At 36.0% G+C, this 16793-nt stretch overlaps 2 protein-coding genes across 3 annotated transcripts in view; one reads left to right on the forward strand and one right to left on the reverse strand.

Annotated features, from left to right (window-relative positions):
- The window catches only part of Mcc (MCC regulator of Wnt signaling pathway), a 265151-nt gene extending 259705 nt beyond the window's left edge, over window positions 1–5446 (forward strand). The window contains exon 17 of the mRNA XM_026380348.2: window positions 1398–5446. Within this exon, the coding sequence (XP_026236133.1) occupies window positions 1398–1578 (181 nt within the window). The 3' untranslated portion in view covers window positions 1579–5446. The remainder of the gene's footprint in view (window positions 1–1397) is intronic.
- A 2177-nt stretch (window positions 5447–7623) lies between these two features.
- The window catches only part of Dcp2 (decapping mRNA 2), a 45404-nt gene continuing 36234 nt past the window's right edge, over window positions 7624–16793 (reverse strand). The window contains exons 11-12 of one of the 2 annotated variants that reach the window (XR_003300017.2): window positions 14651–15552; window positions 7624–8781 (exon numbers count right to left, since the gene is read on the reverse strand). Coding sequence is in view for 1 of the 2 variants with exons in the window: in XM_026380347.2 (XP_026236132.1) it covers window positions 15389–15552 (164 nt within the window). In the remaining variant the exon portion in view is untranslated. Of the gene's footprint in view, window positions 15553–16793 lie in introns of both variants that reach the window. The other variant, XM_026380347.2, reaches the window with a different exon arrangement.

The raw sequence follows: 16793 nt of genomic DNA on the forward strand, positions 1-16793 counted from the left end.
CCCTATCCCTTACTTCTAGAGATAGGGTCTCACTAAATTGCCCAGACTGGTCTCAAACTTGCAATCTTCCTACCTTAGGATTACAGGCATGCACTACTGTGCCCAGCTGTAGTCTCTTCTGGATATTTCATATAGTAAAGGTTCTGAGAAGTCATATAATTTTTAAAAATCTGTTTAAGACAATGTTTTCCAACAGAATTGACTGTGGAACCATATATTTGAGCAGTATTTAATATCCAGTGGGATATTCTTAGGACACTATTAGATAGTAGTCTCAAAAACTTTGGGCTTAGGACCCCTTTATATTTGTAAAAAATTGAGGACCTTGCCAAATGTGCCAGTAATTTTAGCAACTCTGTAGGCTTAGGCAAGACCATAAGTTTGAAACCAGATTCTGTCTCAAAATGAAGATAAAAAGGCTGGGTTGTAGCTTAATGGAGAGCACCCTTGGGTTCAATCTCCGTATTGTGCCCCCTCACCCCCCCCCCCAGAAATAGAGGACCTCTGTGAGCTTGTGTCCCTGTAAACTATCTTTATTGATATTTCTATCAAACTAAAACTAAGACAAGTGTTGGAAAGTTTTTACTCATTTACAAAAAAATTAATTAGATGTAATACGAATGGTATTTTTATTATGAGTGACACTTTTTAGTTTTCCAAAACTATGTCCAATTTAATCTCTATGTAGCCAAAATATTTTGAAGTATATTGAGAACATCTGACTTCATATAGATGTGTAGTAAAAGGTTCAGACTTCACAGACCCCCTGAAGAGCAGCTTAAGGGGTAATATAGATGTACATGGAAGGGGTTTAGGTGCAGTTTGGGACCAGAGAGCATAGCGAGCATATCTAGACTTACTGGGTTTCAATCCCTGACCCAATCCATGGGACTCTTGTGCACAAACAGTTCACCAAGGCCCATGTTGTACTTACTGGGCTGGACACAGTTTTCTTATGGCCTAACTGGATGCTCTGAATCCAACTACACAAAGCTTGACATCTCTCCCTGATCCTAAGTGAGGTCACTTCCATTGCATCACCTCTGGATGATGATGGACCATCTAGGACAACAAGTAGACCCACTATTTGTATTTAAGTAACAGATTTCAGCTACCTTTTCTGCATTGTTGGCTGACTCTTATCCACAACCCCTCCTAATGTTAGCAGTGTGACTGAATTAGTCATGGTTAGGCCAGTAGATGATGAGCCCTAGTGTGGAAATCCCTGGCATTGTGCTTCTCAAAATTACCTGGTTCCAGAGTCTTACTGAAGATCAGGCTGCATGCATGATCTTTCTCAAGATCAGAGCTCACTAGACCTGGCTAGCCATCAGACAAGACAGTGTGTCTCATGCTACTTAATACACATGTTCTTGTTTCCCTCTGTTCCTACTTAGCAACCTAGTAGCTGCCTATGAGAAAGCAAAGAAGAAGCACCAAAACAAGCTGAAGAAGTTGGAGTCTCAGATGATGGCCATGGTGGAGAGGCATGAGACCCAAGTGAGGATGCTCAAGCAAAGAATAGCTCTGCTAGAGGAGGAGAACTCCAGGCCACACACCAATGAAACTTCACTTTAATGAGCACTCAGGCACCAAAGTTCTGGCCCCTGGGGGCAAAACTCTAGCAGGCTACTGAACCTGCTGGGAGGAGGAAAGGGAAGGTTGGCAGTTAGATCAGCCCTTGGACAATGGAGTGCCTCGTACTCAGACCCTGGGGTGAGTGGCCTTGCTGACATGAAGACTGTATCTACAGGATCCTGCTCTTCCTCTTGGGGTAACAGACAGTGTGTAAACACAGGCTCTGTGCACTGTGCCCAGCAGGGTCTTGCTTCTACTTTCAGCACTCACTTTCTCACTCCCGCAACTTTTCTGTCCATCAGTAAGATCCCAAGCAGTTGTTTTTATAAGATTTTCCTATCATTTTTTCTTTTTTGTAGACAGTGGACTTGCTTATATTCTGGCACCCCAGATTTCTCCTTTCCTTCTTCAGGGGAAATCTTGATGTAATCTGTCCGTCTCCAACATCTAAAAGGATTGCTGATTAGCTTGCCACAACAAAGCTTTGGTGTTCAGGTCCCATGTTAAAGGTCTCACAGAGGTGTCACTGGGAGTTAACAGGCCACATAGGTGTCACAGTCTCAGATACACTGGAGAGCAAAACCAAGGCTGTGCCTGAACATTCTGTATTAGAAGAATTAAAAAACATTTTACCTTTTAATTACAGAGGCAGGACTGGAAAATATTCTGGGGTTTTCCCTCCCAGTGGGCCCTTCTTAATAGCTAAGGCGTAAGGGTTGGGAATCACGGACACATGTAGTAGAACTAAAATTTTTATCAGGTTTCTTCAAGAGTAGAGAAGTAGTATTAGAACTTCTTCCCCCAGCTGCAGGGTACTACATAATTGCTGTTCTCCTGAATCAAAACTCACCCACATGAACACATTTGTAGCTCTAGACCGAGGCTGTGCATTGTCAGGCACCAAGAAGATACTGAATGTTTTGCAAAACTATCTAAGAGAGTGCCAGTGAACTCCCAATTCAACAAGTCCTGGTGTCATGACAGAGATGAGGTGAGGACTGGTTGGTAGATTCCACCTCCCCCACAACCCAAAATACATGGCAATGACTAGCACATGGTGCTTAAAAGGTTCAAAGTACCAGAATTCTTTCAGGGAAGTCCTCCAACTTAAATTCATCATCCCTTTTCAACTGTAGCCTTCACTATTTTACCCCTTCTGTTTTTCAGTTCCACACCAATAATTAAAGGATGATTGCCTTTTTTTCCTCCTCTGCAGCCCTGGAGATTGTACCAAGACCTCTGTGATAAATGGGCTCCAATGCCAGTTAACTACAAATTAAAGTTTTTGTGCTTTATGATCAAGCTACCACAGTAGAATCCTCCTTATCCATGAGCTTCGGGTGGGTGTATTTTTGGGGAACATGATTCAAGTTCTTAGGCTTTCTCTGCAATGGGAAAGTCACTACTTAGGAGGACAGTCATTTCTACCCTAAAAGTAACAACTATGCTCATTGAGGGGAAATCCCCCATCAACTGGTATGAGTCTGGATCAGCTTTTGGGTGATCACTGTTTCTATCTATCCCCGATTCAGTCAAGGTTTGCTCCTCTGATTAAAAAAATATATATATATTTTCATTCTTTGGACAAAGTTACATTTTGTCATGAGGAAAATGTTCTGGCTGAAAAGTGTATGCAAAAAAAAATACACTTTATACATGAAATAAGTTTATCATTTTTCCAACTTGCTAGGCAATGTCCTACACTGAGTAAACTGAGATGTGCATGGCTTTCTTTCAACACTGAAAAATACATACGGACCAGCAATAACATCCTGCCCACTGACCTCTGCCTCCATTTCCCCTCCAGCTAAAATCAGAGAACTTACCCCTTTAGGCCCTGTAATTCCTCCACACAGGAGAGGCCTAAAGGGGTAAGCACTTCTGTTATGGTCTCCATTAGTATCCCATTTAGCCTAAGTTTATGCTTCAACAATACTTTTAAATATGGGATGACTGGGTGAACTTGCCGGGCAAAATTATCAACTTTTACAGACATGCAGAATAAAGAGATAATAAATTGATATCCTTTCAGTATATTTTTCAAGTACTCCCCTACGACAATCTTTGTTGAAGGTAAAGTATCAGGCATTTGGTTATGCTGATTGTGAGAGCTACTGAACACCACTGGGTAATTTTCCTTTTTGTATTATCTGGCTATACCTGAATTTATCTCTAAATAGGAGGTGGTTTACATTAACATCTCCATTTAGGGTAAACAATGACATTGATTTTGAGGTTAACCTTCAGAATTTCATATTTTGTTTTCTCCAGTGGCACTTAACCTCTATTCAAAGTTCAGTCTGGCTTGGCAAAATGGGAATAGAGCAAAAGGAACCATTTGACGGTTTCCTTGGGATATATTTGCCATTGTTAAATGAGGCAAATAAAACCACTAGGGCAGAATTCAGAAGTGAGAACTGAGTCCACAACTTATCATATGTGAGCCTACCAGCTGGATCTGATATTCTACCCAAGCCTGGGTATATTAGCTGCCAATACTGTCCTGTACTTGTAGGCAGTAAGAAAGATTCCTTTTTGAGACATTTATGGTTAAACACAGTGTGATGAGACAGTTGAGATGTACCTATCATGCTGTCCCTGCCTCTCATGAGTTAGGCCCATATATGCACTAGATGTTTCATCATTGCCAATGGAAGTAATTAGTGTTTCATATTCACTTGTACCGGCTAGCATGTCAAGTTTCTGGAGTTAGTTCCATGCTGCCTGAAAGTGGAATGTTAGGCTAATAAAAATTAAGTGCCAGTTAAACATAAGTGCTTAATTCTCCTTTCAGATGCATGTACCTATACTAAGTCTTCCTCTGGGCCTGCAGCAATATTTTACAGGGATCTCGGAGAACTCTAAATTAGAGCCTTGACATAAGTTGCAGCCTAAAGGCTTTTTCCTTAAAGCTGTTAAGAGTGGTAAGACAATCCTCATCCTAAGGAAAACTTGAAACTATCTGAAAGTCTTCTACTTCCTAGCTGCCTATGGGTATTATTTAAAAAAAAAAAAAATGCCCTATAGTCACCTGGACAGGGCTGGAATGCGGTGTCACTGGCATGAATTAACTTCCACAGCTGCATGTTTAATTCTAAAGATGCTTTCTATGACCCACAAAAATTTATGTTGTGATTTTTTAATTCTGTCATCACCTTAACTCAAAACTCTCAAAATAAGATGCTCTTGTTTTAAGTGATGAGAACAGCATACAAAAAAACCCCCAAACTTTTGTTAATGACATCTGAAAGTGTCCTCTCTCCCATATAAAGCTTTAAATTATTTGCAAATACTAATTAGGAATATGTCCTGTTCATTCTACAAATAATTTTAAGTGAAAAAACTATGCGGTTTACAGCTTCACCTACTTATAAATGCAGCCAGCATTACAAAGATTTTAGAACCCAAACAGAATTTTCTGATGGTTCAAATTTTTGTACTGATCTTAATTAGGAATGCAGCCATAGGGTTGCCATAGGGAACGGTAACAACATATTTTTTGGGTTTTCTTTCTTTCTGCAGTACATGACAGCTTTATACAACACTAGAAAAACTGGGGCAAAATCAGCCATTTTCCTGTTTATCCCATTTCACATATAATGATATAATCACCACCTTTGGCTTATCAACTCTCTAGAGAGTTTGTAGCAAAGATATTACTTGTTCCAAAACAAAAATACATTTGCTACACAAATTCTTTTTTTTTTTATTGTTGGTCGTTCAAAACATTACATAGTTCTTAATACATCATATTTCACAATTTGATTCAAGTGGGTTATGAACTCCCAATTATACCCCTTATACAGATTGCTGAATCACATCAGTTACCCTTCCATTGATTGACAAATTGCCTTTCTAGTGTCTGATGTATTCTGCTGTCTGTCCTATTCTCTACTATCCCCCCTCCCCTCCCCTCCCCTCCCCTTTTCTCTCTCTACCCCTTCTACTGTAAATCATTTCTTCCATTTGTATTATCTTGTCTTACCCCTCCTTTCCTCTTATATGTCCTTATGTATAACCCTGAGGATCGCCTTCCATTTCCATGCGATTTCCCTTCTCACTCCCTTTCCCTCCCACCTCTCATCCCTGTTTAATGTACATCTTCTTCACAAGCTCTTCGTCCCTACCCTGTCCTTGTTTACTCCCCTTATATCAAAGGGGTCATTTGGTATTTGTTTTTTAAAGATTGACTAGCTTCACTTAGCATAATCTGCTCTAATGCCATCCATTTCCCTCCAAATTCTATGATTTTGTCATTTTTTAATGCAGAGTAATACTCCATTGTGTATAAATGCCACATTTTTTTTATCCATTCATCTATTGAAGGGCATCTAGGCTGATTCCACAATCTTGCTATCGTGAATTGTGCTGCTATGAACATCGATATAGCAGTGTCCCTGTAGCATGCTCTTATTAGGTCTTTAGGGAATAGACCGAGAAGGGGAATAGCTGGGTCAAATGGTGGTTCCATTCCCAGTTTTCCAAGAAATCTCCATACTGCTTTCCAAATTGGCTGCACCAATTTGCAGTCCCACCAGCAATGAACGAGAGTGCCCTTTTCCCCGCATCCTCTCCAGCACTTATTGTTGTTTGACTTCCTAATGGCTGCCAATCTTACTGGAGTGAGATGGTATCTTAGGGTAGTTTTGATTTGCATTTCTCTGACTGCTAGAGATGGTGCTACACAAATTCTTTAAGTTTTTCCATAATTGAAATTAGCACTGAACCTGAGCCCTTCTAAAGTACCTCACTTCACACACTTGAAGTTAACTCTAAGAAACATGCCTTGGCTGCCAAGAACTAAGAATTGGAACTAGAATTATCAATTAATGTATTGCTGGCTGCTATCACCACAGCACCACTAAGCACTAAGTTGCTGTTTAAAAATATAAACAAGTGGAAAAGGTACAAAAATTGAATAGAAGCTGTTTGTGTATTCTTATTCTTCTAATGCCTGTGTAGAGGAAATGTGTTTGACATGCAGACAACCATAAGTTATAGTAGATTATAAGACTCTCACCACATTACATCTGAGTGGGATTTTGCATGTGCACAAGACAAACACCATTTGGTCCCAGAAATAGCAACTGCTGTTGGATTAGTAGTACATCCTTGATTTAGTACTTCATCTTTCCATCTTTTCATCTGCTAATCATCTGAAATAGGAGTTCAGCAGAACAGACCAATTTTATGTAGAATTACATCACATTCACATGGATTCCCTGCTTAAATAGTTCTTGCTCTGTCATTTGCTTTTGCACTTTTTCCTAATCAAATTCATGTGGGAAAATATTCTGTTTGTAGAACTCCTAGTATTCACTTACAGTGCTCGTGTCAGCACTCCAAGTAAATTGAGAACTCTTAATAATGTGCTTTTGTTTGAACCTAATGCAAAGATTATGAAACATGTTCACTTCTTTCCTATTTCTAATCAGTTTGTAGACATCTTGTCAAGACTATTACTTACTTTGCATGAGATTTTAAGTTTCTTATTATTTGAAAATGTGCTTTTATACCACTTGAATTATTAGAAAAACCTGCTTGAATGTACTGCCAGTTATTAAAGCACATGTGACTAAATTTGCATTTGTCAGTATTGTTCTGCTGTTTGTACTGAAAGTCTCATTTTAAAGTTGCTACTTAACACTGTACTATACCTTGTAATTTTTAGATTCTTCACTTGTATGCTTTAAATGTTTCCAGATGCCTTTAGTTTTAGCTGCTGTAAAATAGCTACTTTGTGTTATTTGATATAGAATTGTTTAAAAAAAAACTCCATTTATTTATACAGAGACATTTATAATATTTTACAAACATTCTTATATTCTGAATAAATATTTCTAATTCCACACTGTACTTTGTTTTAATTAAAGGATAAGACTGTCCTTCTGTTAACTATTAAACGTGAATATTTAATATAAGATTTGATAAAGTGACTTAGTCAAAGTAAGGGGTAGGATTAAGGCTAGATCAAACCACCAACAGCCAAAGAAACGTTTATCACCAAATTTTATTATTTAGCCACTTCCTTGACTTTCCATTTATGCCAAAATCATCTACTGAAGGATCTCTTTTCCCTTTTAAAGATTACTGGTACAGGGATGATAACACAGAACTAAAAGTACAAGGAAGTCATACAAGACTATGCCTACAAGATAGGAAGCAGCTTTATAGCATGTATCAATTTTTCACTATAGGAGCAAAGTACCTTTGATAATAACAGCATTATATACTAGTTCACATCACATAACTGAGGTCTTTAACAGAGAAGAATATATTTCTTTCTCCCCTGGGATCCAAGGACAATCATTTTATCACAAAGCCTGGTTCTAGCACATATTTAAAGAACTGATGAATTGTACATTAGCAGGTTCACATCTCAAGCCTGCCACTATAATCTTGCTTTAAAGTAAAAAAAAAATGTGGTTTAAAATGAGAAATAAATACAAGTTTTCCATTTTCATTTTTGCAGAGACATTGAACATTTAATATTTCTTCCCATTATGTAAACATAACCTTATTTTATATATATCCTATATTCATCGATTTTCATTGGTCCAAAATGAAAACTCAGAACCTGCAGTAACAATTAACAGCAGAAACAAGGTAGTAACTAAAACTGCTCAAAGAGCCAATTTTATTGGTATTGTTTTACAAATAGCCTAATGTTTTACAGAAAGCCAGTATATGAGTAACCTTCATTATTGGTTTTTATAGTAAGGTTTTCAATTTCTAAATTGGTGCTATTTACATCAAAATACTTTCAAAAATTAGAGCATAATAACTATTAAGTCATCAATTCATTTTCTCAGTGGAAGGTACAGAAAACAAACATCTTTGGAAGTACAATGCTCCTGCAAACAAACTCCAACTCACAAACATGAGTCTCAAAAATCTTTTATTTATGACAGTTATACCCAATATAAGTGAAATTCAGTCCTTTTCCTTTCATTAACACTGAAGGAAAAAACAAAGCTATTGTTGAACCTCAGAGTAAAATAAATCCAGAAAAAACAAATCTGCTCTAAATGTTTCAAATTCTTTAAACTCCAAGATAAACCCCACTGGTACTTTGGGTTCCTTTTTAGTTCTCCCTAAAAGTTTTGACAATTAATCAAAAAGCAGTAAGAACTTTATCACTACTATAGACAGAATCACTTAAAGGGTATATACTTACAGTCATTCTCCAAGCATTAAAATGTCCTATAAGGTAAAGTAATACAACAGTGAGTGCTATAATTTAGGCGAAAATTAAATGTTAAATCATTTTGCATGACAATAATGATTACTGAAGAAATAAAGTTTACAAATCTATTTAGTTAGCACATTTACCCTAAAGTCCAGTTCTCACTGAATACCATGTTTTCAATGAAACCATTTCAAATTTTTGTCTACCAGCTTTTTAAAAAGTATTTATTTTTTAGTTATAGTGGACACAATGTCTTTATTTTACTTTATGTGGTGCTGAGGATAGAACCCAGTGCCTCACGCATGTTAGGCGAGCGCTCTCCTGCTGAGCCCCAGCCCCATGTCTACCAGCTTTTGTAGGTTCCAAATATTTTGCTTAACATGACACAGCATAAATATCTTTCCCTTTTTCAGACTAAAACTTAGTCTCAAGGAAAATGTGTTAAGACTATATATCTTCCTTGAACATTACCTAGTCTTCACAGCATAATGTAAAAAGCCACTTCAAATCTCGTTTTAGAAACAGGCACAGTATGTATGTATTTTTTTAAAAAAGCAATTCTCATTCCCTTTCTCACCCAAATGAAACCATACACCTTATTTTGGTTAGATGAAAGACAGTCTTACATTTCACTTAAGCTAGCTAATACATGAACATTATTCCATCTGATTAATCTTTCTGAAATGATTGTTTTAAAGTTTCATTAAAGCCAAGAGAGAAAATCATACACAGAACAAGGATGAGTCAATGCCTATCAGAGATGATTTTTAAAAAGATTTTAAGCTAATAAACTTCAAAAATAATTTTAAGAGAGAAAATATATAAACCAAAATGGTTTGTGATTTTATTGTCCTTTCCTAATTGTTACTAAAGAGAAAGTTGTTACTATTTAAAGTATAAGTCAGGTTAGCCGTCTCCTGTCCTAAATTCAAACAAAAAGTAAAATTAAAGGCTCATTTCTTTGGACACTTGCATTTGACATTAACAGTTACTTGTGCAACATCCAAACATAAACCTAAAATGGACCACAGAGACAGCAGTGCTGTAGGACAGTAGTGAAATGCACAAAGAAATTCTTGCAGATATGTCTTGTGCTTTTCTATCAGTGCATGAAGAGTGCAAGTCCACAGCCACTCATATGTTCCAAAAGTATTAACACATCTAATCAACCAAACTACTAAGGAAAAGATATTACATTGCTAAATTTCATTCACAGTAGAGAACCTTAATTTGCTTTCATTTTCTGCCACCCATAGTTTATTCCTAAATATCATAAAAGCATATGCTAATTCCTTAAAGCTTGAGAAATAACGAAGAATGTAGAATTGTGCCCCAAGTCTTCACTAGTTTGTAGCTGTTAGATTGTTTTAGAACCTTAGATCCAATTCATTCAAAGTAGATTAAATTAAAATGTTACACTTTACCTCAAAAAGTCTACTATCCTAAGAATGTTACCTAGGACCTCTTGAAGATCGAGAATCAGCAAATACTGCTCATTTCACCTTGGAACCACAGTTTTCTTCTCTCAAATCAATATGTCAACTACATGCATCAAGACTCAAAAGAGCACAAGTGTTCACAGACTTCTATCTGCTTGTGGCCCAAGTGTCAAAGTGAAGTCATCTTCAGAAGGCAAAATGTAATCACTACTTGCAAGTTCTCACAGTGGCCAAATGGGATATAGCACAAAGAAAAAGATGAAGGGAAAAGTCACCAGGAAAAAATGGGGAAGGTGTGTGTGTGTGTTTGTGTGTGTGTGCGCATGTGTGTATGTGTGGACCTCAATGACTTCCTGGCCAGCCACACCAAGTATTAGAAACAATTTTTTTTTTTAAATGGCACTCAGCAGACGAGTCAATAAGGAAAAATACACAACTACCTGCAGCAAACATATATTCAGAGCCTTAATGTTTTCCTGGCCTAAAGGACTAAAGTATGAGGAGGAGACAAAATCACACACACTTGCATTTCTGCATTCAATCTCTTTCCCCAGAGTTCCCTTGACCAACACTACTCAGATAATGCAGACACCTTATGAAGGTTAATTTCTTTTAGATTGTGCTTTCAAGCTACTAATATATACAGATCATCCCCTCTGCTAATTACAGAAGACCCAAGGTAAATGTAATCTCTTGACTGGTGATTTCATTAATCTGGGACCCAGATGAGAAATTCCATTATGAATACTTTTCAAGAAAAAACGTTTACATTTTATCACAGTTGTTTTTTATACACTTCTTTGTACTTCATGCTAAAGTCTGAATAATTCTGCTGGTAGAAGTCAATACTTTACTCCCACTTAAGAGAATTAACTTCATTATTTTCACTACTTATGGACTATTTCAATAATAAATGCTATTTGCCACAAGGAAACTAGTTGATAAGAAATGAATAAGCATTCAGGACAAATGTATAGCTGCCACATACAGCTGGCTATAGCTGTATGCACTCTGGGTTACCTCCCTTTCCTATAAGAAAGCAGTGCACTTCAGAGTGGCTGGAGTTCTGCAATGATACAGCACAGAAAGGACCAGACTCCCAAACACTGGTCTTTAAAGTGAGAGAAATTCCTTTAGATTCACTGGATTGCTTGGCAATCATACTACGGAAAAAATAAGTTTATTCAGGGTTAGAAAATGCTTGGCAATGGCCATATATATATATATATGTGTGTGTGTGTATATATATTAGACTATGCTTAGGCTTGATGCATCATATAGCACTCAAGGATTGATATATATTCTACAATGTCCTCCTTATACTCTGCCCAGCAACTATAGTTCTCTTTTCTTTTCAGGGCACTTTTGTTCTATAATACTAATCTATTATCAATTTTAGAATGTGCAATCCAGAATTCTACTTTGAAAGCACAGGACAAAGCTTGTACTGCCCATTTGCAATCTGCCACCTTCTGACAGGCAGATAGATTTCAAGAGTAATTCAATTCTAAGAAGAAAAAAGATGCTGAGAAGGCCCATCTTAAGCTCATTTTTAGGATTTTTGGCAACTATACAAATGCACTTTAAAGTTTTAGGAGGGAAGAAATGAGCAACTAAGGTTAACAAAACTGTTGTTTCATTAAGACAGGTACATAAAGGTTAAAAATACCTTCAAACAAAACAATGGTTATCTTGTTTATCATCAATTTAAAGTTACAATACACATGAACCCCTTCCCCCAGGCTAGAAAAAAGTCAAGATCATGAGGAAGTGTTAATGAATAGCTATGATTCATATACAAAGAAAATACTGCCTCAGAGAATACAGAGACACAATAAATGTTAATCAAAACAATCTCTGAGCAGAAAGGTCCACCAGTACAAAAATAAAAAGTAAATAGAAGTAACATAGTAAGAACAACTTGGCAAAAAGTCTAATTTTTTATAATTGATTTTGCTCTACTTACTAAGTTAACTAAATGTTGGGAGTTAAAAAAACAAAAAAAAGGAAACCTAAGAAAGACTATATAAGTGAGGGAATAGGAAATGAAATGATTTTAGTGCACACATGCACACAGATCTTAACTTTTCTAGAGAACACAATATGTTGAGTAGTAGAAAGGAATTTAAAAATTCCTATAGTGGATGAATGTCATTCACTTAGTATGGAGTTTTCGACATTACAAATTATTAAAGCCTTCAAAAAGAAAGAGTACAACCTAATCTTATAGCATAAAATTAATTCTGCTATATATCTTCATTATTTGTATTTACTAATGGATACATATTACAAAAATAATGATATTCAAAGCTCAAAAAAGCAATGTCTCTGATAGCACTGGGAGACTTTATCCTTTATGTACTAATTCAAACAAGCTTAATTTTAATCAAATTCCACCCATGCTAACAGAACTATTAGATTCTCAGACCTCTCCAAATGTTCATGTCTCCAAAGGGCATGCCTATTTGAAATCCTAAGACCATTTGTTTGCTATTTCTTAATAAAAACTTGTGAAAAACATGTAAACCATACCCTTATCTTTTGGATTACAATGACTAAGTATAAAAACAATTCATTTAACATGTATTAACATTATTAATCTAAACTATAAATCATTGAAGTTACACATAAAAGCACCTACAAAATTTTAAAAAATGAAAATTCACAGTGCACTGCACCCTGGAACATGTGGTTGGAACATTTAAAAAGTGAATTCAAAGACCTATCTATCTTTCAAATACATGAAACATAGTGAAGCCAACATAGCTACTCTTCTCATTTAGCTTCTTAAAATGCAGCACTCAATAGAAGGAAATTATTGCATATTCAGCATACTACTTTATCATCTGATTTCCTCAAACCATACTTAAGTATCCCAAAAGGAGAAAATCTAGTCCTGTGCTAAGCATGGCCTGTCTCAAGGTAACCTGAACAATGAGAGGGAATAAGTACAACAAACAGGTACATCCAACTTAAATACTTTCTGCATAGTTAAGTCACATCATTCACATAAAATTTAACTCATCATTTAACATGTTAACCTTATACTGTCAGGAGAGCCTAAGTTATCATAATCACATACCAACCATTCCCTTAAGTTTGTTCCACAGTGCATTAAATGAAGCAGCACAACAGCAATAACTATTGTAATTAAAGAAAATTTGTTGGTTCCTGAAAATACTCAACCACAAAGTCCATACTTCTGATAACTCTGATCTCTTATGCTTTAGTATTGAGAGCTAAAAAGTCTAAACCTATAGGCACCAGAAGGACTGATCAAGCACTCATTTAAAAAAAAAAAAGACACACACACACACACACAAAAAAAAAAACCACTAAAAATTAAATGGTTTCCAGATGATAGTAAACAAGTGAAAAATGATTCATCTGCCAGGCAAACTGTTTTCACTTCCTTAATGATTTAACAGAAATCTGGAATGCTTGGACCAACTATAAATATGGCTCAAGGAGACCCGAGCAAAGCAGCTGTATTTCTGAAAAGAATAGTAAGAGCTTCCAAATGCAATCATATAATGCATTAAAAAGCAAAGGTCACATAAGGATTCACAAATTAGTCACATTAAAAGATGCAGGATTATGGATAACCTAATTCTCAAAACACTGCTAGCAACATGAATTCTCCTGCTTAGCACCGAGAATGACACTTTCATTAATAAATAGAATTTCTCCTTTAAAATCAAGTCACTTAAAATCTAAAGCCAAGTAATAATACAAAGTGAATCCTTACAATAGCCCCCCTTTTAAAAGTTCTACAGGTTAAGCAGAACCTCTAATTAAATAGGCTACCTATACAGAATAAAGATTTCTACAGTAACATTTATAAGCAGAAAATATTTTGTGGATACCACTTGTAAAACAAACAAAAAGATCAAAACCCATATGACAGACACACACACATAGACTCAAACTGTCCCTCACCCCCACCCCCAAGAATTATCTTCAATGAGGTCAGATGCAGCCAAAATGTATCTCCTACTTAAAGCTCAGGTGATTGTCCTCAGTTATAGCTGAAAATTCTTCTCAAAATGGCTACTGCCATCCTTATTTGGATTTAAGAATCCGAAAGGAGCAAAATACATTCCTAGGAGTGAGTTATGTATGTTACTTTCATGTTCTGATCTTGCCTTAGTGAAATGCTTTATTTGTTCTTGGTAAACTGGACACCCCGTCTGCTTCTGATGCCCATCATTCAGGGGTTTCAGCATGCCAATAAAAGCATTTCACTTTGTTCTACTGAAAATTGGAACCTAATATAACATCAATTTCCATAGATCACACAGATATGCAATGTAAAACTAATGTCAATTTTTCCATACATATTTACACAACTGGAATATATCAGAAATTTTCACACGAACAAAATCATTATACAATGGTAAAGGGTTGGAGGCAGGATGGTAAAAACATAATCCCAAATACTTACTGGGCCCTTGCCTCCTTGCTTTCTGCTCCAGCACTCACAGGTTTATTGAATGTATCCAGCACAACTCAAAATTACAGCATCAACTCCCCCTCAACTGAATCCCTCCTCCAAGCTGCCAATTTTATCCTTATGAAGTGCTATGAGTTCATTTTGCACATGAATATTATATTAAAGATGTTGGCTCTGAATAACTCCTTTCAACAAAACTCTAAGCAAAGGAGAATTAGCCTCAGTGGTCAGAAGCAGAGAAATAAAATGCCACCAAGACAGATGGTTTGCAATCTCAACATTTGAGACATTTCAGCTTTTATGTTCATTTAATAATTGGATATTTTAAGTTTCTTTTTAAAAATTTCAATACAAGTAAACGATTATTGCAATCACTGTAATGGGTAGATGAAGCATTCCCATTACCTTGGCTAATTGATTTCTCAAACACTATTTTCTTGACCAGAAAAAATAAGACCCAGTCACACAGGAAAAAAAAAAAAGCCCTCCAAAAAAAAATTACACTTGTTTCAAACACTGAAAAGGTAAAACTGTTTAAAAGATTATAACTGCATTTACAGTGCAAACTCATGCTTCTTTCTACTCTTCTGCACAGAAAATCCTTTCAGAAACACTGCCTCCCTGCATTTCTTTAAAACACCTGAGAAAGGTAAGGCTTGAGGAGACACCCGCTCAAATACAACAGGTCTCTGATCTTGGCTTGGGACTTCTATAATACATCTGTTGCTATCAAAGGTCCAAGATTTTCATTATAGCATTATGGTCAAACTTGAAACTCAAAAAAGTTCTGGATGAAAAGGGGAACTTGCAATGTCCATTACATGCCACAGACTGTCCCTCAACATGTTCTAGTAACTGGTCTTCACTGGAACAAGGCAGGTCATATACAGCATCTGCTTAGGAAACAAAATAAATAATCTTAGTAACTCAGTTAAGAAAACATGACCCTTTACCTTTGTTACAAAGAAATTCATGCAGAATGTTTATCTTTCCACACTCTAACCTAAGCAGAACCACCAAAATATTTCCTTTTCGTCAACTGAATTTCTAATTATTGATTATTTCTATATAAATTCTCAAAATCCCTCAGCATTCCCTTGTTTTTAAAATGGACACAATTTTACCTATTATATTCATTTGCATTCTGTGCAAAAATATCAAGAGCTTCTCGAAAGCTCAAAATAGAAGCAATGTGAAAATCAGTTACAATGGAAAAATTGTAAAGATTACAATTACAGAAAAATAAGTTACTCAGGGGGCTAGGGCTGGGCTCAGTGGTACAGCGCTTGCCTCGCATGTGTGAGGCCCTGGGTTCGATCCTTAGCACCACATATAAATAAATAAAATAAAAGTATTGTGTCCATCTACAACTAAAAAAAAAAAAAAAAAGAAGTTACTCCTCAGTCTTCAATATACTGAATGAAAAAAATTTTTTTCCAAAATCAGAGTATAACAAAACTGCAATTTATTTGGTTTTGCTGTTATTTGGTTCTGTTTAGTTTTTAAATATAGCAGGGACCTAACCAGGAAATCAGGTCTGGAAAGGACATTAAGAAGCTGAGGCAAGAGGTCTAAATATCAGGATTCTCAAAACAAGAATCCTTTTATACTTCTTTCTCAAGACAACCCAAAGTTTAATATATTCATACCCATCTATTATGCCATACATAAAAATGAACTTGAAACAGATTAAAGACTTAAATGTAAAAACCCTAAACTGTAGCACTTCTGGAAGGAAAGACAGAAAAAAAGCTTAACTTTTTGGACAGGACACCAAAAGCAAAAATAAAGGAGACTACATCAAACTAAAATGTGATGATAAATCCTACTTCATAGTTAACCTTAACTTTCCATAATAGTAGCTTTTTATCTTGCTAAAATTATAGACATTAACATAAAAATAAGATAAAGAATATTTTTGATTTCTTAACTTTCCTAAGAAAGCCTTAAATTAAGATGAATAAATGCATAGCACAGCAAATTTCAAACACTTCAAAAACAGCACACCGCACTTCTAAATGACAGTTCTATCCATGGAACCACCTTAAAAAGATCCTCAATACCTTCAAAAAAGGGAGAATATATGTGCTTGTGAACTTAGTGTTTTTATGTACATGTGACAATGAGGTTTCTG

This window comes from Urocitellus parryii, chromosome 1 (assembly GCF_045843805.1).
Source record: "Urocitellus parryii isolate mUroPar1 chromosome 1, mUroPar1.hap1, whole genome shotgun sequence".
In the NCBI taxonomy this organism is placed as follows: domain Eukaryota; kingdom Metazoa; phylum Chordata; class Mammalia; order Rodentia; family Sciuridae; genus Urocitellus; species Urocitellus parryii.